The 19,795-nt window shown below is 26.0% G+C and overlaps 1 protein-coding gene across 1 annotated transcript in view; it reads left to right on the top strand.

The window, feature by feature from the left end:
* Positions 1-19,795, top strand: part of LOC145849950 (ubiquitin carboxyl-terminal hydrolase 15-like) — a 32,058-nt gene that overhangs the window by 2,642 nt on the left and 9,621 nt on the right. The window contains exons 3-18 of the mRNA XM_082955078.1: positions 2,848-3,217; positions 3,759-3,868; positions 4,724-4,832; positions 5,240-5,325; positions 5,438-5,535; positions 6,520-6,588; positions 8,897-9,015; positions 10,761-10,808; positions 10,959-11,036; positions 11,718-11,804; positions 11,980-12,113; positions 15,251-15,382; positions 15,707-15,847; positions 16,071-16,268; positions 17,569-17,663; positions 19,286-19,450. Coding sequence (XP_082811204.1) covers positions 2,848-3,217; positions 3,759-3,868; positions 4,724-4,832; positions 5,240-5,325; positions 5,438-5,535; positions 6,520-6,588; positions 8,897-9,015; positions 10,761-10,808; positions 10,959-11,036; positions 11,718-11,804; positions 11,980-12,113; positions 15,251-15,382; positions 15,707-15,847; positions 16,071-16,268; positions 17,569-17,663; positions 19,286-19,450 — 2,039 coding nt within the window. The remainder of the gene's footprint in view (positions 1-2,847; positions 3,218-3,758; positions 3,869-4,723; positions 4,833-5,239; positions 5,326-5,437; positions 5,536-6,519; positions 6,589-8,896; positions 9,016-10,760; positions 10,809-10,958; positions 11,037-11,717; positions 11,805-11,979; positions 12,114-15,250; positions 15,383-15,706; positions 15,848-16,070; positions 16,269-17,568; positions 17,664-19,285; positions 19,451-19,795) is intronic.

The following is a 19,795-nucleotide window of genomic DNA, read 5'->3' as shown; positions in this document are numbered from 1 at the left end:
AAAACAGCAAATAACTAGAAATCACTAAAAATCTATCTTCTCCTACGTTTTTTGAGATAATTACCTCAAATTTTCAGGAAATGTTCCTTGCAATATTTAGAAAATTCTGTCGGAACAGATTTTAAAAAAATTAAAAAATAAAAATTTTATAACAAAAAAACAAAAAAAAACTTTTTTTTTGTTTTTTTTTTAAATTAAATTTTTATTTTTTAATTTTTTAAAAATTCCTTCTGACAGAATTTTCTAAATATATCAAGGAACATTTCCTGAAATTTTGAGGAAGTTATCTTAAAAAATGTAGGAGAAGATAGATTTTTAGTGAAATAGTCTATTTTTGCGGTTTTAGTTTGCGCCTCCCATAAGGAACCTATTGTTGCCTCTGACTTTGATCGGCTATATCTCAAAAATTATTTTGAATTTTTTTAATCTGTAAAAAGCATTTTGTAGCTTTGTAAAAACTAAATAAAATAAGATCAAAAACCAAAAAAGGGTGTTTACCCTCCCTATGCCCTTGACAAATTTTTCAAATCTAAAAAATGTAGTATATTTCAAAAAATTAAAACAATTCTCAATATAAATAAAAAATATTACACCAAGTTTCGACTTTGCTTCGAATAGACAGAATTAACAAGTATAGCAAAATATATTTAATAGTCACTAATTGCAAACTAAGAAAATTAAAATTGTAAAATAACCTATAACAAAGATTTAGCTACTTAAAAAAATCAATATCTGTTTTTATGTAAATAAATTTTAATCTCAAAAGACATTTTTTTTGAAAAAAAAGAAAAAAAAAGAAAGCAGAATTAAGTATGATTTAGCTTTAAATACACAGAATAAACAAGTTAAACTAAATATATAAAATAGTTCACTCTTTGTAAACTAAAATTTGTCAAAAACCAATAAATTTTACGACCTAATAATAAGAAACATTAATAGAAAAACATCTAAAAACTTTTTTAAGCCAAAAAAAATTAAAGTTGATCATTTTATTGTTTATTAAAAAAAATTAACAAACACTAGAATTAATAGATTTTTCTACTTTATTTTTTAGTTTCTTTAAGCTTTTTTACACTATTGATATGTAAAAAACTTAAGAAAGAAAATTATAATATAAACGATATTTAACTAATAATGATAGAACAGCTATATATTTGAACTGCACTCTTTAGTAATAGAAAAATTTGGTGTTGGTCTACTATTTTAGAACTTGATCTTTTAAATCTTCGACAATTAGCTCAATATATTTTATTATTTTTTCAGCAGTCAATACAATATCACTTATAGAACTTTCTATATTTTTTTCATAAACATCTAAAAAGTAATCAAGATAATTTTTTATTTAATATTTTATACAGCATAATGTACTTTTTATAAAACAGAAACAAATTAGTTTAATTTAGTTTAATTATATCACAGTTTATTTAAGTCAAAAAAAGTGTCCTGAGTTAATTGAAAACTGTCTTAAGTGACTTGAAACTGTCCTTGGTCAATATGAGTTTTTACAAATTTTATATCTATTATTTTATTTTTAGAAATAAAAATGTGTTCTTTAACAAAAATTTTAATAAAAAAACAAAAAATGCAACTCAATCTCATTCAAAACCTATTAAAAAAGAGTACTGAAATTTTTAACAAGTATTAAAATTATCTTAATTTGTCATAAAAATCAAAACTATCTTGAGTATCTTGATTATCTTGATACAGCATGAGTTAAAAAAATATATCCTAAATTATCCTTTGCTGTACTGAGTCATACTGACAGTTTCAGAAACTTTAATATAGCCTGAGTGTCCTTGAGTGTGTGGCAATCCTGAGATATAACCAGTTTTATAAAAGTTTCTTATATTACAAAAGAATAAAAAATAAATTTTTATAAGTCAATTTTTCAGAACTTCTGAAAATGTACAAAAAATCTTATTTGCTTTATTTTAAAATCAAACTATTTAAATTCATAGACATAAGTTTTTTAACATCACAAAAATTTTTTAGAAAGCGAACTTTTAAAAATTACATTTTGAAAGTTAATGACCAAAGTTAAAATAAATCAACTTTTTTGTTTTAGATATACACTTATTTAATAAAAATTAAAAATCTGTTTCTACATAATTCAGAGACCCTTCTTTTGTAACAGTGGATTTTAATAACAAAATGGTTATTTAGTTATGAAAAAAAAAAAATAATTTCAACTTTCTAAAGCTTTGATCATTTAGCAACTGATAAAGTTTTTAAACTTTTTTTTTATATTTATAAGTACATAAAATAAAAACAGACTAACTGATAGAAATTAAGAGTCTTAGGGATTATTTTTATAAAAATTAATAAAAATAACTGGTAGAATAATTTGCTACTAAAATTGATGAATTATTTAACTTTACTAGTTGATACATTTACAGTTTTTGATTTGTTCACTATTTAAGTATAAATGAAACTGCTTTTATTAAAAATTTTAAGTTCACTGAAGTTCAATTTAGTCTTTTTGTATAGTGAGATTAACATTGTATTCACAGTATGCACTATTTGTTTATTATTATTGTTATTGTTTATCTTAATGTTATTTTTACTATTACTGTTTTTGGTTAAAAGTTAATTGTTCTCGTATTTTCTGTTGTGCTGTTGATTAGCAACATCAACTCATCCTGTGCTGTTTGCATTATTAACTATTTAGTATATTGAAATTTTCACTATTAGAATCAAACTGACTGAAATAATTTATTTGCAGCTAGTAGCACCATTAAAAATAAATTAAACTAACCAGCGCATAAACAAAAGCTAACCCTCACTTAAACTTTCGCAGTGAAAAGACATTTCACAGTGAAACAAACTACAAAATAAAAATACAAACAGAGAATTCCAGCCTTTCCCCACTTGCCACCCACCATGTACAGTGGCAAGAACAACTTCAACCAGCACAACATCAACCAGCAGCTGACACAGCCCACCATAAACCAGTTCACCCAGCAAGAGGTGCAGCAGGCTTCCAACACCAGCCTGAAAAACCCCAAGAACAACCTGGACAAGCTCAGGAGCAACCTGTTGTGCACCAGCTCCAAAAACTCCGTCAGCACTCAAGAAAAAGCATCCACTTCCAGCGGCTACTCGACGCAGCAGAACTCTTCGGCTGGCATTTCTTCTCAGAACAGCAAACGCTTTTCAGAGGAGCGCCACTCTGATGACTCTGAGTTGACGATGGGAGATTATAATGACGATAATGATAGTAAGCAAATCATTTATTTTCAATAAATTTTAATTTTTCTGTAGTTTGAGAAAAAATTAATTCTAGATGTTGAGCTTTTGAAAGTTACAACTCAAAACTTTGTATTGTACAAAAACTCATAATTTTTAAGATATTGATTTAAAATAACTTAAATTAAAACTAAAAACAACTTAACTTTTAAAGTGACTTGTTTAATATACAAAAGCTTGTTGTTACCTTTAAATTTAAACGGAAACTTTAAAAACTATGTAAAACAATAGAAACATTAATCAAGTGTGTAATTTATGTTTTTTCTTATAAATTGACATTTGTTTTTCTGAAAGTAATATAATAGAACTTTTTGCTAAAGTATTTCATTAAGCGTTCAAAACAGACTTTTTGTTTCATAAAAATTATACCAAAATTTTGTATAAATAATTTATTATGAAGAAAAAGTTTAATTTTACTTGAAAAATTGACTCTCATTGCTATTTTCATTTAATTAAAATTTAACTAATTTTGTACATTCTCAGTACAAATGTGTAAATTTAAGATTTTGCAGTTGACGTAGCGTCATCCCAGGAGGAAGTGACGTCACAATCGTCATCTGACGGGCAGCCGCCCTCAAAGATGCCGCACTACGCCCAAGCCAATCCTCCCGAAGATTCTAAGGTTTTTGCTGAATTTTAAATTTTGACCTTAGTTTAATCAAATTTTACCAGCAAAGCCAAGAGTACTATAAATTATTTTTAAATAATTGTTTTAAAATTTAATTACTTTTTTTTATTAGTAGTAAGAATATAAGAATGATTTTAAAATTTGACAAAATTCAAGTATTATAAAAAAATATTGAAACATATTCAAGAATATGGTGACAATTTTAAATCTCCTTAGTAGTGTAGATTTTATTTAAACTAAAAAGATTTAAAATTGTTACCATATTCAAATTATACACAAGATAACTTTTTACAGGAAAAAAAGAAGCTTGCATGTGTTTTACTTTAAATATTAAATTCATCTAAAATCTAATGTAAATAGAACATCGGATAAAAGCTTTTTATATACTATTTATAAAATTTTGAGTTATTTTGGAATAAATTGAGTAAAAGTTAAAAATTGAGTTAGTAACTTTTTAATTTGTTTTGTTTACTAAAATTAATAGAATACATTTAAAACTAAAATACTTTTGTTTTAATTAACTAAAGAAGTACAGTATATAATTAATAAGACCTAGGTACAAATAATTTAAACCTGTGAAAAATGTAATCAATGTAAATTAACAAGAGAGTCTTTTAGTCTAATTGAACAAGTCTATTAAAAATCAACTAATTTTTATCACCTCTCATGGATATTTTTCTAATAAACACAGTTTTATGTACTGCTTAATTTATCAATTTTAGCTAAATTTTTTAGTGGTTTGTAGCTAAATTTAGCTAAAATTTTATTTATTTATTTTTTGATTTCAGTAAGCTAAGAAAGCTAAATAAGTATTTAAAGCTTAAAAAGAAACATATAATAATATAACAGGTGGTAATAAATAGAAAGCAAATGTATTTGAATCCCGGAAACTCTACTGGTATTTTAATGGGAGGAAACAGAACTAGGAGAATGGAAACTACTTGTATGACGAGTTCAAGTAAGCATTGTATTTATTAAATTTTTGTACAATTTAGTGCTTGGATTTCTTAAAATAATTAGATTTTAAGTTAAAGTTTATAGAAAAAGCTAAAACAAGAAGGCTAGATTGTCTTTAAAAATATAGTTATTACTTGAGAAGTATTTTTTCTTGAAAAATGTTGAGTAATAAGTATTTGGGAAATTAAATTTAGCATTAATCGAATTTTTGAAGCCGGCCTCAAGTTTTAATGAGTTATTTTTGATAAAATTTAAATATTTTAAGTTTTTACAAGTTACCGTCGAGAAAAAATTAAGTTGAACTCACTAAAAGCTCTTAACTTTATTCTATTTGTTAGTGTAATATATTTGAATATATAAATATAACTTTTTTTGAACTTGTGTTGATAAATAACAAATTCTAAACAGATGAAGTTGGAGATATCCAAAAAAGTTCAACACCCGCTGCTGAAAAATCTATACAAATTGATCAAATCAAGCTGGACTTTTATCAGGTTGCTTTTCCACTCAAGTAGTTTTATTTAAAAGTAATTGTTTTAAAAGTAGATACATTCTTGTATACTTCTTAAAATAAATAAGTTTTTTAAATTTTAATATTTTAAAAAGAGGGAACATTTCGTGGTAGTAGAGTTGTACGTACCTTCAGTATCCTCAATGAAGTGCGACTTTAGTGAATCTAGCATGCAGCTGTCTTTCAAAACTACGTTAGAATCTAATTGTATTATCGTAAAATTTTAGAGGTTTAATGTAAAAAGGAAATATAGTAGTTATAAATCTAAACTACTGATTAGAACCCTATGACGCTGTACAACAAGTAGATTAAATTAAATATTTGACAAAAAAAATTTTTGCATGCAATATATCTTTTTACCTGAGTGAATGTTTTATGTGTGTAGTTTAGTGGTCGTATAACTAAACAGTTCAGTTTGAAAGCAAGCTCTTTAAATTATTCATGTTTAATTATATATTTGTTGTGTATGATTGTTGAGGTTTGATAATCGCGTAAAATAATCACTGTGCTGTAAAACATAATGTTTTTTTTCTTTAAACTGTTTCTTTTGAATATTTTATCGATTTGTAATGGAATAGCTATTTCACTTGCTACTAAAAATTATTATTAATTTAAGTAATATATCATCTTTATTGGGTTATGGATTTTTGATAGTTTTAAGGTACTAAGATATGACAAAAATACAGTTTAATTTGAGTAAGTTGTGACCCAATATTTCAATAGAACAATAACAACAGTTATGATTCATATTTCACAAAGCAATTAAAATAAATCGGTATTAAAGAAATACAAATATGACTTGATATATTTCTCTCAGCAAAATATGAAGTTTTTTATCTTAGATTATTATTAAAGGCGATTTTGAAAGTTCATATATAACTATACTTTTTGTGTAAACTGTAGTTTACTTTGCCAAAATTGTAAAGTAAATTTTATAAGTACAACTACTTATGGTTTTTATACACCGAACAAAGTTTGTTACTATGATACCTGCAGTATTTGGTAGTAAAATTAAAGTACCAATTTTCAACTGGTAAAAGCTTGATTCGTAGTGTAATTACATGATTAAAAAATAAATATTATGATAACGATGGTATAATTATTTTTTAATAAATAAATCTTAGTTTTTTTTAGCAATGAGTTTCTCCCATTCATTTAAATTTAATAATTAATCTAGTGACACCAAGGTCTTGTCATTGTCTGGAGCTCAACCATGTGACATCATAAGGTGCAAAGCGAATTTTAGGTCAGTTTATTTCTTTATTTAAACTTGTAGTTTTAGATTTAGTTGTTCTGTATGTACGGTTTTATTAAAAGTGTGTTTTTTAAATTTTATATTATGAAAGTAGTATTTAAGTTATCACCATATTGTTTGAATAAAATTTTTAAATACACGTTTTTTGCTTGGTGATTGAAATTTGAAAGCAAAAACAGCGACACTGCGTAGTGTAAAAACACGTAAAAAATTTAATGTTCTTTATAAAATCAAAATCTTGGTAATCTCAGTACATAACTGTAACTCTGGCAACACTTGACGGATAATTTATTTCCTTTTTTATGTTTAATACAATTTATCTAAAGTTTGTTTGTTCAACTAAAATTGAAGGTCAAAAACCCTCGAACTTTCGTAAATTTCTTATTAAGACTATGCTTATCAACGGTTAATGACATATTTACTTTAATTACCTTAAAAATATGTTCGTAACGTTTAAAATTCATTGTTTTTTGATAATTTCCCTATAAATTTGCTATATTTTATGGATTTCCCTTTCATATTTTTTTTAAATTTTAGTGGGAACCCTGACTATATTTTATACTATTGTAATGTATTTTCATAGCAGCTTTGATTGACTTGAAGTTTTGTTGTATTTTTTATTCAATATCTTTAGTATATACGGGTGGCCACTAAACCTGGAATCCTGGAAAAAACCTGTAATTTGACAACTTATCTAAAAGGTTCTGGAAAAACCTAGTAAAACAGTTTTAACATGTTAAGTAGCAAAGTTTCGCTTTGACACAAAAAATCTTTCATAAAGACAATTTTTTTTTGTTATCATCATATTTTTTGTTTTATTAAAAACACATTTAAAGTAGCTTTACAGTGTCATTCCAATGTTGTTTTTACTACAGTAACCTAACAACTTGATATGCGCTTGTTAGGTGCGCACTACCGGCATGGTGCGCACTTTTTAACCGAAAATCGCTGTGTTCAAAATGCAATTTTTATTTGGTTTGAAAAAAAAAACCTTTAATAGTAAAACAAAAATATTTTATTAGGAAGTAAGTTCTACTATATTAAATTAAAACAATTTAAAACTAAAGGAACTAAAAATAAGTTATAAACTTCCAAACTGTGTATCAAATCCAAAATTTACAACAATTATGTTACAGTTTATTTATTTAAAGAAAATAACGAACAGTGCAATTTAAGTTTGCATACCCCATGATTATATCATATGAATAAAAAAAGTAGAAGTATTTAAAACAAAATATAAATGAACGTAAAAAACCAACATTGAAATTAACGTTGACATCCTTTTTGATTGTACCATAAATGTAAAAATCATATAAAAAGCAATTTTAATGAAAAATAAAGAACATTGCAATTGAGATTTATTTAGAACTAGATGCCTTTGAAAATATTTCTGTTATGTAGCTTGTCGTTTGGGTTTAGCAGTCATTTTTTGTTGATTTAAAAAAAAAAGAAACTTAAGAATATAATAAATAAATATATCTTTCTTTGTTGAGTTTATTTACAAACTAATTAAAAGAATGATAAAATCTGTACAAGAAAACATAATGAAAGCTAGGTAAATACTTATGCAACTAAAGACTTCTAATGTTCTTTAATAAATTTATGATAAAGTATTAGTTTTTGGGGAGTTTGCTTTCATTTGTAAACTTTAGCGGCTTTTAAGACATTTTTATTAGGCCTAATGTAGCTAATTAAAGACCAACATTTCTTAGTTACACACTGCCGGTTGGGTACAAGTTTTCGTGCTGTGTTCAAAGACCGTACCTAGTTGGTAGATTACTGTATATAAGACAGTTTTTTACCTTAAACTTAATCTTAAACTAAAAATAGACTAAAAAGTGTGTACTTTTAAAAACTTGAAAGAAATTCAGAAAATCTGGAAGAAATTTCTAAAAAACTAGTGTCTGTAAGTATTCAGAGCAAGTAGAAAAGTTTTCCAAAGATAAAAGCTAGTACAAAATTTCCGTAATAAAAAAATCAAGTGAAAATTTTTCTCTCTTTGTACTGAGTAACCTATAGAAATATTTAATTATCAAAGCATTTAGCAGTGTTTTTTAAACTTATGAAGTCTTTAATTATGCTTATTTTTAAATTTAATTTTAATACCTAAAAAAATTAACTAGTTGGTTCAGATAAACCTATTTGAGACTTTAATTAAAACCTTTTATACTCATAATATTTCAATTAATTTTTTTTTGTTAAAGATAATTGTAAACTTATTGAATGAATGTAAAAACAAAAAAGTCTAGCTTGGCTTTTAAAAGTAAAATGTTCAAAGAGTAAAACATGTGGTTTACAGTTCGAACATTTGCACTGAAGAAAGCACTTGCTTGGTTAAAGAGAAAAAAGTTGTGCTCAAATTGAAAAAGTGCGAGCCTTATAAAAAATGGCCGTATGTTTTCATGCTTCTCAATAAAAGTTAGTTCATAATGGTTAATTTGATGCTTTATTACAGTAGACTACCGCTTAAGTACGCAAATTGAACCCGACCAAAAAGTGCGTACTTAGCACGGGTAGTGCGTACTTTTTGACGACATAGTATAATATGAAATTTAGTAGTTTGTTTTCTTTCTTACATCTAGCCACCAAATAATTTAGCCAAATAAACAAGTCTTTTTATTTTAAATAACATTTAATACATAATTCTCATCTGCAAATTTTTTTAGTAGATTTTAAAATGATTTATTTTTTCTATAAAAAGTTTTTACATAATTAATACATACATTTAATATAGAAATTCAATTTCAGTCAATGATATAATAAAGAATATCAAGCCATATTTTCTATATTTTGTTTTGTTAGAGCGAAAGTACCAAACTACATTGTGTTTACCAAACATTTTAAAAAAACATCACTGTGTGTACATTTAAATTAAATTATGACTTAACTATGTTGTATTTGTAGGTTTTTTTAACTTTGTCATCTAGATTCATTTATTTTATAGCATTACAACTCAAATATCATTATTCTTTTCACTTTTCTGCAACCACTACATAAGTATTTAGTTTATTAACATTTAATAACAGGACTCTCACAATCTCTGTTTATTTAAATTTGATATAAATATATAAAAAATTTATAAGAAATATAAAAAAAATTTAGAACTTTTTTTGTCTTTTTGGAAAAGTGCGTACTTAAGGCGGGGTGCGTACCAAAAAAAGTGCGTACTTAAGCGGTAGTCTACTGTATATCGAAAAATACAAATGAATTAAACTTTAAATTTATATTAAATATTAAAACTGGTTAATTTATTCATTTTATTTTAACTGTATTTCATTTACTCATACAAATTATCTGTTGTAACTAAATTTGCTTCTAAATTTATGCCAAAAAGTTAGAATTTGCTTAGTTTTATATTACATAATATTTACACTAACTTATTCATATAAGTATCAATTTATTAAATAAACAATTTTAAAATAATGTGATTTGTTTTCAGACAAGTATTAATTTTAAATGTTAAGAAAAATGAGCACCAATGCATTGTTTATTTAAGTTTTCAAAACTTGTCAAAATATTAATTTTCCAAATATTTGTTATGTAGAACACATGCAACTTGGTTCAGTTCAACTATTATTTTTTTGGCAAACACTTTTTTTCCTAACTTTTTAGTATTTGGGTTAACTGACAATCAAAAAAATAAATTTCAATAAAAAAACATAAGTTTGTCAACTAACAAAACAAGTGTTTGTCAACTAAAAAACAATATATTAAAAACTTTTGCGTTGTATAACGAATTATATCACATAGAAAAATCGCTCAAGCGTGCTAAAAAAGTTGGTGAGTTACAAAACTGCATATATAATATTACCAGTCACGTTGGTATGTTACCGCTTTTTTCATTTCTCTCTCCTAAGTCTTGGGAATGCTTAAAGTTTATTTTCGTTAAAAAAATCGACGTTTAAGCTAATAAATGTAGCGCTCGTTTAACAGTACTGTTTAAATCTTCCAGACGCTTTCAAAATTATTTGTACAACATAGTTACTTGGTATTATATTATTATAACTCAATAACTCATCAAACTTTTTTTTAGAAGTATATAATATAGCGTTTATTCTTTTCTTTGTCAAACTAGTGTACACGTATAAAACGTAACCGTCTTTTAGTTGATTTGTAAGTATACTGTTGAAAACTGACTTGAAATTTATTTCACTTTTACACAGACTTGGAAGCGGGAGACTCCACCTTGAAAATTTATTCCTTCGTTGAAGGTCTGTGAAATGCTTTCAGTAATAAAAAATTATTAATTCATTGAAATCAATTTATGTATTTAAGGAAATTTCCAATTAAAACTTTGTGGTTGTGTTTTGTGTAAAAGTAATAAAGCTCCCACGACTGAGCTAAATTATTGAAATTTATAGAAAAAGTGAAGAAAGTCAACATTAGCTCCGGTTGCAGTTCGGGAAAGCTGCCGACCCGCAACAAACCTGGTTTCACTGGTAAATTTTTTTCCATTTATTCAAAATATTATTTTAAATAATATACATTCTTTGAAATCTGAATGCACTATGTTTTTTTTTTAATTTTTGAGCTTTAAGACGCTTTCTTTTCAAAATTTTTAAAATTTGTTTGTAACTTTGAAATTTTTAAATTACTTTTATTTTTAACTAGTTTTCAGAAAAAAAGAATTTTTGCACCTGTTGGTTTTGAATTTGATGATAGAAATAAAATGAAGTTGTTGTTAAAACTAAAGTTGTGATATTTTTGAAATAACATTGGTTTAAAAAAATTTTTTAGTTTACTAATTTTTTATAAACACTTGAAAGATAAACTATCTGATTTTAGATATAAAATATGCAATAAAAGTATATAATGTTGCAATAAAAGTACCACTTTCTAGTTTTATCTTTAAATATAAAAATGTTGCCTAAAAGTTCTAAGATAAATTAGTTATGTATTAAAATACTTTTTTTTTCATTGGACAGTTTCTGAAACCAACGCAACAGTTAGCTTAAGTATGCAATCTCTAAAGTTATTGTGTGAGCCAAAGCTGTTTACTAGCCTTACTTTTTGAAAGTGTAAAAAATTATTTTGGTTTAATACATAATTAAAGTCATTAATTAGTTATTAATTGGCAATAAGAGTTAATTTTAACATGAAATAAGAATTGAAACTAACAGGACTGGATAATCTCGGAAATACTTGCTACCTGAACAGTGTGGTGCAAGCGATAGCCAATGTCCAGCAGCTCAAAAACTATTTTCTAGGTTTGTGTTGTAATTAAATTTATGAAGCTGAAGTAATTATTAACTTTTTGTAAGTAAGGGTTAAAGGTTGTAGTAAATTTAAAAACTGTTATAGTTTGAAAGCTAAAAAACAACTCGACTGCGATCGGATAAAGTTTAGATTTAGAACTTAATTGTTTCAATACGATTGCAACAGACGGAAAGTACAAAAACGACATAAATAAAACGAGCGTGCTCGGAAGTTGCGGAAAAGTTGCTGAAAGCTTTTGCGACGTTGTCAAAAACTTGTGGAACGGAAAATTTCACAGCTTTACGCCAACCGCCTTCAGAGTTTGTTTATGTTCGGTTTTAAGTTTGGATGTTTAAAATAACTGACTTAGTTTAAAAAGTGATTACAACCAAAAACAACATTGTTTAAAATATAATACTTAAGTTTTAAATTTTATTGAAGCTAATAGAGAAAATCATGATATAATTTTTGAGTTTGAAAAATTACCTCATAAATTATATCATAATTATCTCTATCAGCTTCAATAAAATTTAAAACTAAAGTATTATATTTTAAACAATGTTGTTTTTGGTCTTAATGTAAACATAAAACTATTTATGAAAACACCTTTTTCAAATATTTTTATAAAAACACAGCAACTAAAATTTAAGTTAGTTTTTTTTGTACCAAATACAGTCTAATAAATTTATAATATTATACGTATACGTTTATAAATAGATCAATCATTGAAAAATCTGTTTTTAGGTACTTATGAAAAAAATTCAGTACTTTTAACCATATTTTTATATAGTTGATGTATGATATTTTAGTTATACTTTACTTTTATTTTAAAGTCCTATTAAAAAGCTAGTCTAAATTTTTTTTTACAAGAATAAGCTTCTGTTTTTAGGATTTAAAACTTGATTGAATATTAAAAAATATTTAGTATGTAACTACAGCTAGTAATTTTTGTCTTGAAACTAAATCATATATAAATTTTTGTAACGCTTGTTACAGGGTGGCCACGAAACCTGGAAAAACCTAGAATTTGACAATTTAAGCTAAAAAACATGATTTGAGAAATAAAAAAAAAGGAGTTTTGAACAAAACTCACTAAAAAACCTGGAATTTTAAACAATTTTTACATGTTAAGTAGTAAAATTTTGATTTGACACGAAAAATCTATAATATAAATAAAAAGTTTTTGTCATCATCAGGTCTCAGTCTTCTGAAGGCTTATGGTCTGATGATTGAATTGGTATGAACCCTTTCTTTAAATAAAAACATTCAAAGTAGCTTTACATTATCTTTTCAATGTTGTTATACTTTTTAACAAAGTTTTTAACCTTTAACTTAACTCTATACTGAAAATAGACCAACAACCGTGTACTTTCAAAATCCTAGAAGAAAATCAGAAAACCAGTGGCATAGCCACTTTGTTATTAGCTTAAAAAGATAAAATGCGTTCGAATAAAATTATAACAAGTTTTTAAACTTATTGAGTTTTTGTTCATAGAAGACTGTCGGTTTCAAAATCAAATCGCTTCTGACGGGCTAATATTTGATATCTGTTTTTATAATTTTTTATTAATAATTTTTTGTTTTGTTTGTTATATGTTTGTTTAAGGGATTAAGGTTTACATTTTTGATTTTTAGAATTTCGGGTTAAATTGGTTAGCCATAGGAGTTCAAGTATTAACAATGTACTACTGTATGCCTTACCTTGTCTCATTTGTGTAATATTATGATTGAAAAAACCTTGATATTGCAGCCAAAATCATATAAGATAGTTTTTAATGTCGTTTTGATGTTTAAAATGTATTATAAATGAAAACAGTTTATTTTTTAGTAAAATAGTATTGATTATTTATTAAGACTAAACACAATTTAATCTTTGGAAGCATATTAAATCTACGTAAAAAAAGACAGTTTAACAATGCTTTTTATGGTAAACTAAGTATTTTAAGTAAAGATTTTTTTTGTTAAAAATAAAATTAGACATCGTTCCTTAATTAAAAAAAAACTTTAATCAGAGATACATTTTGTAGTTGTTTGTTTTTAATTTTATTATATATTAGATTGGTTAGGTATACTAGTTAAAATTATTACTGATAAGATTCATATAATCAATAATAAATGCAATGTAATATGTCTCAATGATTGCATATATTTGATTTTTTTTTCAATTATTAAAACTTTTCCCTATTTGATTCACAAGAAAATAAAATGTTTATTGGTTGTAAATATAAGCAACATCATATTTTTAAAAACCAATCATAACGTTTAGAATACGTGTATTATTTTAAGATGACACTAATTGTAGCTTACTTGTTTAACATGAGCCAGAAACGGTAAATAAAATAAAAAACAAGTATCAAGGAAAAGTGACACGAAATTTTTTGATTGATTCGTTTCTAAATTTTTCGAAACATTCTTACATAAGATGCTTGTGTAACGTTTTGTCATTAATCTAATGTTACGTTAGTGCCCGGAGATTTTTACTAACATTCCCTTGAATTAAAATAACATTAAAAAAGTTTACAAGGTTTTGTAAAGAAGTAAAAATTTGACTTTGTATTGTAAAACTGTTTTTTTTTTCGGTCCTCTTGGTTTTTAGTTTTTATTCAAGTATTTAAAACTGAAAATTTTAACACAAAATATTTTTTTCTTACCTCTAATAGTTGCTAAAAGATAATTAGTTAAAGTGAAAAATTAAGTGAAGATAGATTCAAAAAGGTTTAAATGTTTTTATAACGACCGTTTCACAAATGTCAACATTCTGATAAGCTAAAACATTGTAAAATGTCTTTATTACAATAAAACGTTTTTGTAATAAAAATTTCAGTTGAGTATTTCTAATTTAAGCTGAAGTAAATTGAATTTTCTTTTAGTTTTAACTAAAGTATGTACTTTTTTTATTTGTTAGTTGATTCATATAAGTGTTATGGTTGATCTATAGTTAAAATTAAAGAAAAAAGTTTCTAGTAAACAATAAAAAAATTAAGACTTGGTAAAACAATTTGTTTTACAGAACACTATAAAGTGCTGTAAACCATTGCATAAACTTAACAAAAATAGTTTAGAATATATTAGATTAAAGCAACTATATTAGAATTATAAATACATCGATAACAAAACGACATAAATAAAGTTTAACTAAAGTAAGATAAGCTATAAAAAAGTAGTTTAAGATTTCTTAATTATAATTTTAAAACTACATTGACTTAAATAAATTAACATTAAGAATTCTTTATTTTATATTTGCAATTTACGTTATATGTTAATGATAGTTATTAATGGTTAGATTAATGTTAGAATCGTCATTAAAAATGATATTTTAATTCATTTGAATATGTTAGGATTAACTTTTTTGTTGCAAAAAATAAAACGTAAACAAGCTTCTTTAAGCATTTTAACGTTATTTTTATTTTAACGTTTCTAACCTTTTTGAATTTAATTCACTAATTGTTTTCAACAGGAAGTGATAGGCAGCAGGCAGGAGGGGAGGTTCAACGACCACAACCAGCACGACGCTCAGGAGTTCATGGCCTTCCTGCTCGACCTCCTCCACGAAGACCTCAACCGGGTCCACGTCAAGCCCTACATCGAGGTAGTTTTGAAAGTATTCACTAATACGGTTTATAATATACATATACTACGGTACTTTCATCGAGGTAATTTCGTTGAAGTTTTTATTTTAAAAGAAACTTTTTGTCCCAAGTTTTTCAATTGACTTCTCTATTTCCATGACATTCAGTAAAAGGTTTTTTTTTTCCGGTTTTAATTTGCAATAGTTGTATGCCGTTTGCAGATATGATAGCCTTAAAAGTTTATTCCTCATAAGTTGATTAAGGTTTAATAAGCTTAAAAAACATTAAAAAAAAATTTGAAACAAGCTCTTAAAGATTTTTTTATTCAAAGCCGTGTATTGCAGATGGAAAACTCGGAGGGTAAAAGTGACCAACAGATGGCGCAAGAGAGCTGGAAATTGCATAGGAGGAGGGACGATTCGAAAATTGTGGATCTTTTTCATGGTTTGTACAAATCCACCCTCACCTGCCCTGATTGCAAAAAAGTTTGACTTTTTATTTTACGTTTTTATGCGACGCTGAATTTGACGACTGCAATTTTTTATTTTTTCACTTTTTGTGAAACGCCGACTTTCAATGAAATTATATTTAAAATAAATTGTTTTTTTTTACATTTTTGTCTTTTGTGCATTACTGTTTTGACATTTTACGCTCATGTGTTTTTTTTTCATTAATTAATCATCCCGATAATTTCAACAAACAAAATAGGCTTCCGTCAAGTTCGATCCCTTCCTCTTCCTGGCCTTGCCCCTGCCCAAGCTGACCAAGCCCATCAAAGTGCACCTTCAGAGTAGCGACGCCAACCAACCCCCCATACAAGTCACTTGCCAAATACCGTTGGACGGGGGGAAGGCCGTTGAGATATTCAAGAAGTGCTCCAGCGTGCTCAAAACTCCTGCTAGCTGTGTGAGTAACATCTGATTTGTACTTAATTATTTTATTGTCAAGTTTTAATTTATTGTTGAAAAAGAATAGAATTTAGTTTTTTTTTAATATGGTGAAGGGGTCTAAGAATAAAAAAAATAGTATTGGCCTTTTTTATAAATAAATTTGTTTACTATAAGAATAAGTTTAAATTAAGAGTTTGATTTAAAAAAAGTCAAGAAAGTTTTAGTAAAAAGTCAGGAAATCTTTCTCAGCTTGATTTGTGGCAACCCTGTTAAATACTGTAGGCGAATATAGCTTTTTTATTTTATTTTATTCCCTCTTAAATTTTGTCTTTCAATAAGAAACCGATTTAGTACCCTTATATTTTAAAACCTAATTCGAATTTAAGAAAAAAACGGTAGAAAGCAACTACTAGCTATTTTTAAGATCATTAAAATAAGATCAACTTTTATAAAAGTGCCATAATCAATATGGCTTAAAAATAATTAATTTAGGATGGTTTAGTTTCTAATTAAAAGTTTGACAAAACATTTTTGCTTTCTATTAATTATTTTAGCTGTTGATTTTTAATTTAAAGTTTGATTAGTTTAAAGTGTCATGTTTTTTACCAGTTGATCTTATTTTATAGAGTTTTTTAACCTTCATGATGCTTTTTTAATTTTGAAAGATTAAAGTTATTTTTTGAGATAAGATCAGTCAAAGTCTGGCCGCGTAATAGGTCCCCTATGGGAAGGGAAAACTAGAAAAGCGAAAAAAGACTATTTTATTTAAAATATATCTCCTCCTACATTTTTCAAGCAATCTTCTTCAAACTTTCACAGTCTAATCTTTATACAATAACAAAAAAACGTTACTTTAGACTTTGAAAAATTTTAAGTAAAAATATTTTTTTATTGAAAACAAAGACTTTTTTTGATAATTTTTTACATAAAATTTTTATTTTTTGAAATTATTAAAATTTATAAGTAACGTTTTTTCTTTTAATATAAAGAACATTTCCTGAAAGTTTGAAGAAGATTGCTTGAAAAACGAAGGAGGAGATAGATTTTTAGTGATTTAAAAAATTTGCGGTACATACGTTTGTATCGGAAACTTATTACAAAATATAATATATCTCAAAACTTGAATGATATTTTTGAATTCTATAAAAACTGGCTTGTAAATTGTGCTTAAAGCTTTCATATTAAAGCCAAAGTTAATTTTTGTAAATAAAAAGTGTTGGACCCCCCATATGGCTTTAATATTGTCAAGTTAGAGATTTTTATAATCTATATCTTATCAAATTAAAAAAAAGTAATATAAAGTAAAATATTTATAGTTACGCATGTTCGAAGTGGTGGGTTCCAAGTTCAACAGGTTCTTTGTGCCCGAATCCAGTATTGATGGATTGAAACCCAACAGCATCATTGTAGTGTGAGTTTTCTTGACTAGAGTTCGTTTGAAAGGTTAACTAATTTGTTTAGTTTGTCTTTCATAGTGTTTTTTTTGGTGCCACAAGCTTTTGTGAATAGTTTTGAATGCCTTTAATATTTAATTACTAAGCAAAAGTTTGTAATTGACTAGAAAAAATATTTTTTTAATGAAATCAATTAAACAGTTTTTGTTATACTATATTATTTTGAGTAGCCTAGTCCGGAGTCTTTAAATTTTACTAAAGTACAGTAAATTACTAGTTGAAAAAGTTATGAACACTAATCAAAAATTTAAATCACTGTTTTTAGTAGTTTTGGGTGTCTTAATTCATAAAATACGTGTTAAGAGCTTTTAATTTATTTTATAATCAGCTTTTTTCTTATAGAAAAGTTCAAACAGAACGTCATTAAAAAATGTTTCTTCACCTTGCTAAATTTTGTTCGCAGTAAAAAAAAAAATTATGCACACTACTTTGCACGGGTGAACACTAAAAATCGCTAGTCTAGTCTGCGCACTGTTCTTAAAATTTTTAGACTTATTTGGAAGTTAACAAACTTTTGAAGTTGTGTTTTATGAACTTATTTTAATTGTTTTTGTTGTAATTTGTTATAAATTTGTATTACAACTGGCTAAAACAAATATTGACTAATTTAATTTCATCCCCAAAAACCTATTTTAAAATCCAATTTATGTTGGTTGCCTTATCTATAAAAAAAATGCAGTTAAATATAATCGTGTAGTGTTCTTTTGCTATAAATTAAAAGTACAATAACTAATAATAAAGTTCTATTGAATTACTTTTTAATTCTCTCTTTTTAAGTTTGATTAAATATATTTACATGCTAACATATAAATAAAATCTCAAGTTAGAATTTATTAATATTAATTTAAATATAGTTTCAACTGCAATTGTAAATACATATTAAATGTTTTTTTTTGCTTTATGTTATTGTAAGTTAACAATTTTAAGTAAATTAAGTAAAGTTTATAATTTTTTATAATTTAACTAGGCTTAAAGTCAAAATATTTTTTTTAAAGTTTAGCATTAAGTTGTCGTAGCTTTTTATATCTATTAATAAAAAGTAATATTAGTTATATCTAGCATATATTTGTAATCGAAAACAACTAATCATAACTTTATCTAATTTATATATGTTTAATAAAATTTTAAACAAAAATTTATAGAAAAATATACTATTAATTCGTATTTGAATTAAAAAGTTTATGCTTCAGTTTAACTGTAACACACTTTTAAATAAAATGTTACAACGCTTCCTAAACAGTGTATTCAGATTTTTTGTAGCAGTCCTGAAAATTTGTTTTATAATCTTTTAAATTTTATAAAATTACAAGTTCAAGGTAAATTGATTGGCGCTCTCTGCTGCTCCACAGTGGCTAAAATGTCACTGCATCTGTTCTCGACTGCTATCTTGCGGTTGAAAATTTGTTCTCGGAAAAACAAAGCAATTTTTTGTTGAATTTTTACCACAAACTCGTAAATTAATCTGATTTGATTTTCACCCAAAAAGTATTTTTGTTCTCAGCAAATTAATTATATAAGTTACTACGTCTTTTTAGTGCTAGAGTGTTTTAAATTATTAAAATTAAGAGTATTGAAACAGGCAAGAAGCGTTGTTGTTGGACGAGCAGTGCGGGAGCGGTTATTACGAAGTGGTGGTTTTGCAGAGGAAGCTGGAAAACCACAACCGAACTTGCGGCTACTGCAAGAAGATGAACGACGGGTTGAAGAGGTGCACCAAATGCCTGAAAGTCGCCTATTGCAACCAGTCAGTTGACCTTTCACCATTGTAGTTAAAAAAATGTTTAAACGTTTTTTTAAATTGTTTTATTTGATGTGGACCAATATACACCAGGGTTTCCCAAACTTTTTTTCAAAAGGCCTCCTTTAAAAAAAGGTAAAAAAGCTATGGCCTCCTCAAACAAGATTTTTCAAAAACTACCATTAAAACTTTCTAAGACCTTTTTTTGCTCTTCATCATCAACTCCAGAATGTCTAGTGTAATTTTAAAATTATGAACTCATGGCTTCCCTATGGCCCCAAGGGGGCCACTTGGCTCAGTTTGGGAAATCTTGGTATTCACTGAGATGTTATAAAACTGAGATTGTAAATT

Source organism: Thalia democratica, chromosome 2 (assembly GCF_965202585.1).
Source record: "Thalia democratica chromosome 2, ktThaDemo2.hap1.1, whole genome shotgun sequence".
NCBI lineage: Eukaryota > Metazoa > Chordata > Thaliacea > Salpida > Salpidae > Thalia > Thalia democratica.
This window is presented reverse-complemented; position numbering and strand designations above follow the sequence as displayed.